Raw genomic sequence first — 9,766 nt, 5'->3', positions numbered from 1 at the left:
TGTCTCCATATGTACACATATGGAGATGCTGTACTTAGAAGTAAATTGTTAAACTCCCAACCACTCAGAATACAACAGCACAGAAATTAAATAAATTAAACATCAGTAAGAGCTGAACCAGTACAATCCTTAAGGAAGGCAGAAGAACTGGGTTACGTCCTTGGTTTTCTTTACCAATTGCAAGCTAGCCAACTGATAACCTGCTGAAGAAGAGCTCTGCAAACACCTTTAAAAATGCATAGAGAAAATAAAGCATATCAACATGCTTTTCTCCAGGAGTTGTTGAATTAAGTCTCTTAAGCCAGAGAGTGACTGAGAAATGAGGGAGTTAGGGCTCCATATTGTGAAGCTCTTATGGTCCTATCAATGTATATATGTGTTTGTTGCCATGGTTACAATTTCCTGTCCTCCGTTATCCATATAAACATGTCTAAATGGAATGACATCCATTGATTAGAGATAAACAAAAGCCCAAGTCAAAACCCAAGTGAATTTAGTCAGCTGTAACAAAGTGCACAAAACTTCCATATAGTGTTGAACATTCTTTAATTAGAATCTAGAGAACTAGGTATCTACTGGGTGTCCAGAACTCTAGATATTGTGTAATTGATAATTCTGATACAGCATGGAACTGCAGCTAGCTGGAATAACAATTTCTTATATAAAAAATTTGGGGGGGGAAAGCCACATACATAGAAAATAAATACCCCACACACCAATTGTATATTATGTATCAAGATTTTCACATTAGCAGCAAATAAGGTCTTATATTTATTTACAAAATGACTAATAGAAAGCATTGAAATATTAGGAGAATGTTCAAAGAGGTTGCATTTGGATAATCACTGCCATGCAGCTCGAACGTTATTGGATTTTGCAGGTCTCAACATGGCAGCACTGGAATTGGTCCCATCACTGCTCCTGCATCCACTTGACACCCGTGAAAAACTACCTAATAAAAAAAAAAAAGAAAAAAAAAAGAAAAAAAAAAGAAATGTAGAGTTCATTCTATTATAAGGTACGGACCTGGAAGAAATAATAAATTGCATCTAAATTCATTAATGTGGTGCTGTTACCACCTGGGGACTTTGCTAAATTTGTAAATATTCACGATGGTGACCTCAAGGTGAGTTAGGTGATCCTCCATGAACATAGCCAATTCCCTTCAGCCACAACTGGAGGTCGGGATTAACTGTCACTCAGCGGAGGGGAAATAAAGAGACTAATTAGTAAATTCCAACACCGTCAAAGTGAGAATTTTATAAAGATTCTATCAGAATCAAAGGATATTTGCCATCTTCATTGAAAACTTTATCATCATTATATTGTGACCATAGAAATGATGGAAATATTGAGTGCAAGTGAAAAATGCCTTATTTATTCTACTTGTTTAATAAATAGGTTATTGATGTTACTACATTCCACTATGAATGTCATGGTGCAGTATTTCAATAAACACGCATTGCCCAGTTGATAAATGGGCCTAAAGGGACACTATAGGCATACCGACCACTAAGTTAAAAGAAAGTGATCTGGGTGGTATGTCCCTGTCGTTTTAACGCCAGAACTGAAAACACTGAACTGTAGAAATGGCAATGTTTACATTACAGACTTAAAATGCCTCTAGTGACAAAACAGAGAAAACGGTGCAATCTGAATCAGATGGTCTATGGGAAAGCATTGGATTGGATAAGATCATTAAAATTGATGATCTCAGCCAAGAAGGCAATTTGGCCGCGAGAGAACGCTGTGGAAGGGTGTGTAGGAGGTGAGTAAAGTACTTTTTCTGCTTCATTCTGGGGAGGGGGGCAGTAATCTATACATGTTGTCAAGCACTATAGGTTTAGAATCACATGTTCATATTACTAGCCCCAGAGTGTTCCTTTTAAGTGCTACTTCGAGCAAATAAAATACTGTTTTGATTAGAGTAACCCTTACCGACATGTTTCCTCGTAAAATTTAAAAAAATTATAAATGAAATAAAGCTAAATGGCAGGTTAGATACCACACCAAAACAAAGTTCTCCGAGCAGCCTGATGCTTCTCTGATGACATCGCTACCCCTCTCTGCACATACAGACTCCAAGCACCATGACCACTTCAAAACACTAAAGTGGGCATGTTGCTTGGATTAACCCTTGAAGTAGTTGATGCTCTAAGTCAGTAGTTCCCAATCTAAGGTTACCTGGTCATCTGTTTTCCAACAATCAGCTAAATCTCTCTACATTACTCTGTTCTCTTGTCCTCCTTTGGCTGTATTCTTCACCTTTTCCCAATTGCGTTATCCCTTTTTTCCCCACGGCTACTTTCCACTGAATTCTGCAGATTTCACCCACTTATGTACATCCCATGCACTCAATTAATTTGCTTACTGCATCTTTTTTGCATGCCCCCCCCCCCTTTACCAATGATTTCTCACACTCTTTCAACTGCCACCTCAATTGTTCATGCTCCTCCCTAATAATTCTCATAAGCATTTTATAAAAAGCCCTCCATTTTTATTATATGTTCTCTCTGTAACTGTGCCAATGCCTCTGATTAAAGACTTACTCTAACCTACATGATCACTTCATTGATTTGTAGTGATCATGGTGGTAAGAGTAAGTATGTGCAGTGTTTTGCTTTACACACTGCACATATTGAGATATTTTTAATTGTGTGCAGGGGGCTAGTAGCACCCACTATTCCCGGTAGGCGGCACAGAGGGTATGGATCTGCACATGGCTCCTCGCTACACCTGCCAGAACATGGTGGGCACTGCGAAGAGCAGGTCAATGGCTGTCACAGGTGGCCCAAGAGGTGGACAGTTGACCACCAAAGCGGGAGGAAGACAGGAGGCAGGTGGGGGAGGTTGGCAGGGGAGTGCTGGTGTATTTTCAGTTCCTCTCTACTCCCTCACGCACACTCTGTGGTGATGCCAAAAGCCGGAATATGACGTCACTATAGAAGGTGTGCGACGGAGCATAGAGAGGATCCATTCCCTACTGGATTCCCAGGAGAGGATCCAGACTGACTGGGCAGAACAAAAAAAACACCAGAAATAAAATTAATTTGAGAGTGTGTGCGCGCAAGAATGTGTAAATGTGTCTGTCTGAGAGTATTTCAAATCAGTGAGCATTTGTGTCTGTCTAACTGAGCACACGTGTGTCAGTGAGTGTGCTTCAAATCAGTGAGATTGTGTGTTTGTATGTTTAAAGGGACACTATAAGCACCCAGGCCACTTCAGCTAATTGAAGTGGTCTGGTTGCATAGTCCTAGGTCCCTTAACCCTGCAAAGGTAATTATTGCAATTTTTTTTGAAACTGCAATAATTACGTTTGAGGGTTATCTCCACTTCTAGTGGCTGTATGCCAGACAGCTACTAGAGGGACTTCCGAGTTGTTAGGCAACTTTTGGTCGCCAAACTGACGCTGGACGTCCTCACGCTATACTATGCTTTCCTATGGAGGAAATACTAAAGAGAGAGGCTGATGTTGGAGGTGGAGCCTGAACCAGTTTCGAGGGACATAAGTGCTGGAACCAGGTAAATGACAGAAGGGTTTTCCTGGCACAATAATTTACCTTTAAGAAGCATTAATGTATAGGTCACCATTTTTTGGGCAAAGTGCTCCTTTTGGAAAATCTATAACTGACATTTCTCCATGTAATGTTTACCATTTGCGTCTACTGAATTGGGATATTTGATTCTCAGGTGTGCTTTGGACATATTCCAGCATATCAAGATTAATTTTTAGTTTTTAAGAAGCATTAATGTATATATCACCATTTAATGGAAAAAGCACAACTTTTGCAGATTCTATGGGTGACATATCTCCATGTAAATATAATTGTGTCAGCTGAATTTGATTTATGTGTAAGAAGCATTTATTATGTAAATATCACCATTTATTGGATTGCCTTAACCGTTTATGCCCAAATTGGGGAATTCACATGCTTGCCCAAATACAGTCAACATTATTTTTTGGCTGAATAAAAGGTCAATTTGTTTTATGGATTAAAATTGCTATTTGCTGTGGTGAAGGTGGAGCTGAACCTTTGTGGCAAAGTATATAGACAACGTACTGGAAAATGTTTCTTGAAAAATTTCAGTTGTGTATATCCTTGTCTGCACAGTTACGATGTTACCTTACTGCATAATCCACTCTAAATAAGGAAATCCTGTTTGGATTAAGGAGTTTAAGCATGTGTGGGATAGGCATAAGGCTATCCCAACTATAAAACAAGGCCAGGGACTAATGAAAGTATTTCGAAAATTGGGCAGACTAAATGGGCCGAATGGTTCTTATCTGCCGTCACATTCTAGGTTTCACTAAAACTGTGCGATTAGAAGCTCGCCATGTCAAGAAGCATTCCTCCCAGTTTGTGACTACTTTCCCCTTACAGATTGGCTAATCTACTGGAAGCTTTAAAACGCCACCACGGATGAAGTTCAGGGTCAGCTTGATACAAAATGTTGCTATATTATCTTCTTTGTTGCCAACACTTGCCTGCTAAATTTATTTTCTGCTTTTTCAAACCACTTACCATGGACTAATTAGCAGGATACTCTGTAGTTTGCGGATTTTGTTTGACTTTTGCCATTGAAGCTTAATCCACAAGTCTTGCCACTTAGACGTCTACTACAGCATCTATTGCTACCTTCTAGCAAATCTCCCCGCTTCTGTCCCTCACTGAGATTGTTAAAGAAGGACATACACTGAGTTCCCAACTTCAGAAAGCATCTTTACACTGAATAAAACATTTCAGAAAGTTACCTTTCCATCTATATATTTGAAGTTCCAGAGACAGCTACTCTTTGCAGTTGAGCGACGTTAAACAATAACCTGCCATAACTCACTATTTGCGACAGCCATCTCGCTCTCCTTGCCAATATGCACGTACAACTCTAAAAATTTACCCATACATCTAAAAAAAACCTGCCCATTTTCTAAAACTCAAACAATTTCTACTCCTACACTCTCAGAGTCCAAGAGTTTTCCATGAATACTTTGGAAATCTACTTAACATGGAGATTTTTTTTATTTATTTTTTTTTAAACCCATCAATCTTGCCTGTTGAGGAGCAGGAGCTTATGCGGCTAGCAGAGGCCTTCCCAGGCCTAGGAGACAATGCTGTTGCGTTGAGGTATCCTGCTTGGCGCTGGTAATCCATCAGCTGCTCATTGCGTGTCATGCCAACTGTTGGCTTTACAGACTCCAACCTTTTCAATAAGGCCTACACAAAAGTGAGAGCAATGGCATTAGTTTATGTACATACAAGTGAAAAATGACAAAGTGACTCTGCATTAATGAACTGAGCGCATGTGCGGTCTATGGTTCTGAACTCTAAAATGAAACATGGTTTAGCTTGGCTTGTACATTAGAATCCAGTTCCTGTAACAGTCCCTATCTCAAGCACAACAGTTTTGTCTTCTTTTACATTTTCTTTTTCAAATTATTTTTATTTGTTTTTTCATCAAATATACGAACAGAAATACACAGGAAAAACATGCATGTAGAAAGGCAAAAATACAAATCTTCAACATTACAAATATTAGTACACTGCATATTGGGACCCGGACTGCCCACTTATTGCCAAAGAGTGTCCTGATCACCTGTGCGCAGATGTGGGTATGTGTACATAATATGTAGATGATAAAAACGCAGGTTGCACAGCCAAATGCACACCTAAAAGATTTAAAAAAACAAACAAAAAAAACGCCCCCTCATAAAACTGAAATATATGTGAACTGTTCTAATAAACCTTAAACACAAAGCCACAAATGGATTCTAAGGAATAGGCATCTCAAAGTCCAGCATGATTCTATGGCTGTTTACTTCATTTCAAAAATTATTGGGTGGGGGAATCAGAGTTTGACATCCCCGCTTTTAGGGCAGTTTTTGACAATATGAAATATTGTTTAGGTGAGATTTAAAAAAAAAAAAAAAAGTTTGGCTTGTTTCCAGATCACCACAAGCACAGGATGGAATTATTAAACAAAGTAACAATTTACAGCAGAGAGCAATAGTGTCGAATCACAACAAGTTTTATAAACTCAACCTAGATAACATTAATCCTTAATCCTCCTCAAAACGTCCTTATCTGCAATTCAAAGGAGTTACAAGGAATGCAGTGCTGTTACTAAGAATACTGGGAAGCAGACATATTTTATGGTCTGAAATCAGCAAACCTATCAGTCAGTCTTTAATGCAGTCTGCATTCTACAGAGGACCACGAGCAGGTTTCATTAGTGGTTTTACAGCAAATTATTTCATAGTCCGCATTTGGGTCTTCAGCATGGTTTCCTTTGTGACAGCATTTGGAGGTTTTGTTTCAACTATTAATTGATGTAGAGATAGAGAGAGCACTTCTTGTGGGTCATAATATGATATCATCTAAGTGTCATAGAAATTGCATGCCACTGAAATCTAGGAACACTTACTACCCAGAACTCTGAACACTCCAGCTCAAAGCAGATTGGAAAGAGCAAAGTATGGGCACAATAACAACTAGGGAAAATAAGTCAGACATTTAGGTTTAGAACAAAAAAAATATTCAATGCCATGCAAACAGAAATTAGATACTGTTCCTTCTGTAATATAGTGAACGAGGTAGTAACAAAAATTCTAATATGATAAAATATATATATATATATATTTTTTTTTAATGTAAAATATTCTCCCTTAGAAGGTAATAGACACAGTGTGCACGGTCCAGTAGACCTTGTAGCAGGCATCTGTGTGGCATCTTCTGCATTTGTTTGAAAGCACAGCTGTCATGGCCTTTCTTGCAAGCTCTGCTATCTCAAATTATACTTATTCTAATTTACTGCACATACCATACATGACAGATGAGACGAATCTAGTTCAAGTTACTAAAAGCACCTTTAGTTACTAATCAATGCTGGTGGTTTCAAATCCAAATTTGATTTCCACTTGTGTATCTATTAGAATTTAAAATAACGTGGCTCCGTGCCATTGAGTAAATTATCAGCTACATCAGGAGAGTCAATCTCAAAGGTCGCTTAACTTCACATGGGAGACACAGAGACCAAAAGACAGAGAGAGAGAGAGAGAGAGAGAGAGAGAGAGAGAGAGAGAGAGAGAGAGAGAGAGAGAGAGAGAGAGAGAGAAAACAAACAGGAAAAGTCTTGCACAGATGACAAGAGTCACATGAGCTTGGGCAGGAGCCAAGTGGTACATGGTCAAATGGAAAGACTTTGCTAAGCACAATATAGTACAACGAAGAAAGCTAGAAATAGACCATGCTGAAATTCCAGAACAAGCAATGCCAGCATATAGCCTTCATTTAAACCATGCTACTTGGAACCTTATTTCATAGGAAATGGGCCACAATTAGTCAAGTTATTATATATTATACATGAGTTAAGGTTACAGGGACATACATTATACAGAGAATTGTGAAACCTTCTCTGTGTCATAGTGTTCCTTAAATCTTACTGACTCAGAGAAAAGATACAGCAAATCAGTAAATATGAAATTGCATGACTTGAAATCACATCTCATCTAATACCACTTACTGGTGGAGCAGAACAAGCGTCAGAAAGCAAATTCCCAAGCACAGGCATTAATGACACAGAAGAGGACATCTGGCTTTCATTGTCTATTTAGTATACCAAAGTGGTGGTGAAGGTCTATGTGGTCCTAAAAAGGTTTGCTTTATCATGACTCCTACATGACTGACTGTAGGTTCTTTGATGCTGTTTTGACAGTGAATAACATGCAATTAAAAGTGCAATACAAAAATAAATCCAGGGTTGCTTCATGAAGACATCTGACGGGCTGCAATTACAAATGTACAACTCTAGTCAGACTTGTCATGGAGGAACTAATAGGATAACAATTCCAGGAGACACAAGGGAAATTTGGCAGGAACAAGATTTTAAAGAGGCGTTCCATGTTGAATTGGAAATGTACACAGAATACACTCACATGGAAAGTCCCACATTTGCTACAAATCTCCGCATCTGATCTCACACCTAATAATGGTTCTACCACGGATACCAATGGGAGAGCTACAGTCTCCCATAAAACCAACATTCAGAACGGCTATGCATTGCACTAATAACATCCATACAGCAGCATGTGCATTTGTGAACTGACCTGCTTGCTCCTTCTCACAAGCAGTACATATATATTTGAAGTAAAAAATGCAAGTACACATTTTTAAATCTAGTCTTCATGAACTGCACAAAACAGACCAAATGAAAACAAAATGGAGCACACTTGAAATTTTTGTTGATGGCTCCAAATACATGCCAGAAAACTGCAAATGCAATAATATGATCTAAAAATTTAAAACATAATATGTATCAAAATAACTAAATGGTAACTAAATCAATATTTTGGAGCAGATTGCACATTTCTTTCCAGCAGGAATCATTTGCACAGCATGTCCCACTGATACACGTTTCTACTTAAGCGGTTGCCTGTTGCTTTACTATGTATTTTTTATTATATTTAGGCATTGAAGTGGTTCGGTATAATTGCACAGCTTCACTAGACAGAGCCTAAGAGGTGCACATGTCTCACTGCTCCCTTGTACTCTGTTCAGACAGCTGTAATGTCAGACAGCTGACTAATACGCCACAACACCTGCTGAAACCTATTTATGTCACTGGCCCTTTTTAAATGTCATTCACAGAGCCCTATGCACTTTAAGGCATATGTGTGTGTTCTTCCTGTTTATTAAAAAGCAAACTTGTTCTCAGTCCAAGATTTCCTACCGATAACCCAAAAATGCATTCTAATAAAGTTAGTATTGATATCAATACTTAAAAGAACACCCCAAGCCCCTAAAACATCCCACCATGTTAAAGTGCTATTGAGGTAAAAAAGTCAAAAATGTTGATGTCAAGATAAGTCAGCAATTCTATAAATCCAGGCAGTCAGACAGCTGGGATGGCGCTCTTCCTTACTGCGCTCTGCTACAGTACAAAGCAGATGTGAGGGCTTCTCATATTAGAAGCATTGCAGGAGCAGAACGATGAATGAAATAGACGCGTCCTGTGTTCCAGTGCTTCTCATAGCAGTGATGATCTCCTTGACCTGTGACATTCTGTTGGAATAAAGTTCAGTTGACTTTTGTAAGGGCATGGGGAAGGGGTGCCCTAATCTAAATGGTGTTTGATACAATCTAGTGTTATGAATAAAGGTTTTCATTTGCAACACTTAAGTTTCCCCATAACTGCTCAATGTTCATTGAGACACTGATTTACCTGGATAAACAAACAAACAAAAAAAAAAAATATATATATATATATATATATATATATATATATATATGCAAGTACTAGCCAACTTGACATTTTAGTGCTAGACATGGAATGAAAGACTGCAGTAGTGGTGGATGTGGCAAAACCCAAGTACTATAGCATCAGGAATAAGGAATATGAGAAGATGGGCAAATAGCAAGGACTGAATGAGGAGCTAGAAAGAATGTGGAAAGTGAAGGCAGTAGTAGGGGTGTATATAAAAAATACCCCTCTCTGACTCATTGGAGATATATTTGCCAGAAGCTCAAGGAAGCAAGGTGAAGGGTCAGTGTAGAACCTGCTTAGGGGGGTCTGCCTTGACGTTGGCAGGTGGGCATTTCCTTCAATGGCTATTCGAGTAACTAAATTACCTCCATTTGCCTAAATATACAAAGGGATTAAGGAGAAAGTGCAGGTAACTTTTTTTCCCTTTGGTTTTTAATATATATATATATATATATATATATATATATATATATATATATATATATATATATATATATATATATATATA

At 38.4% G+C, this 9,766-nt stretch overlaps 1 protein-coding gene across 1 annotated transcript in view; it reads right to left on the bottom strand.

The window, feature by feature from the left end:
* Positions 1-228: 228 nt before the first annotated feature.
* Positions 229-9,766, bottom strand: part of CFAP97 (cilia and flagella associated protein 97) — a 33,225-nt gene continuing 23,687 nt past the window's right edge. Inside the window, exons 5-6 of the mRNA XM_063458120.1 lie at positions 5,051-5,213; positions 229-952 (exon numbers count right to left, since the gene is read on the bottom strand). Coding sequence (XP_063314190.1) covers positions 843-952; positions 5,051-5,213 — 273 coding nt within the window. The 3' untranslated portion in view covers positions 229-842. The remainder of the gene's footprint in view (positions 953-5,050; positions 5,214-9,766) is intronic.

This window comes from Pelobates fuscus, chromosome 6 (assembly GCF_036172605.1).
Source record: "Pelobates fuscus isolate aPelFus1 chromosome 6, aPelFus1.pri, whole genome shotgun sequence".
NCBI lineage: Eukaryota > Metazoa > Chordata > Amphibia > Anura > Pelobatidae > Pelobates > Pelobates fuscus.
This window is presented reverse-complemented; position numbering and strand designations above follow the sequence as displayed.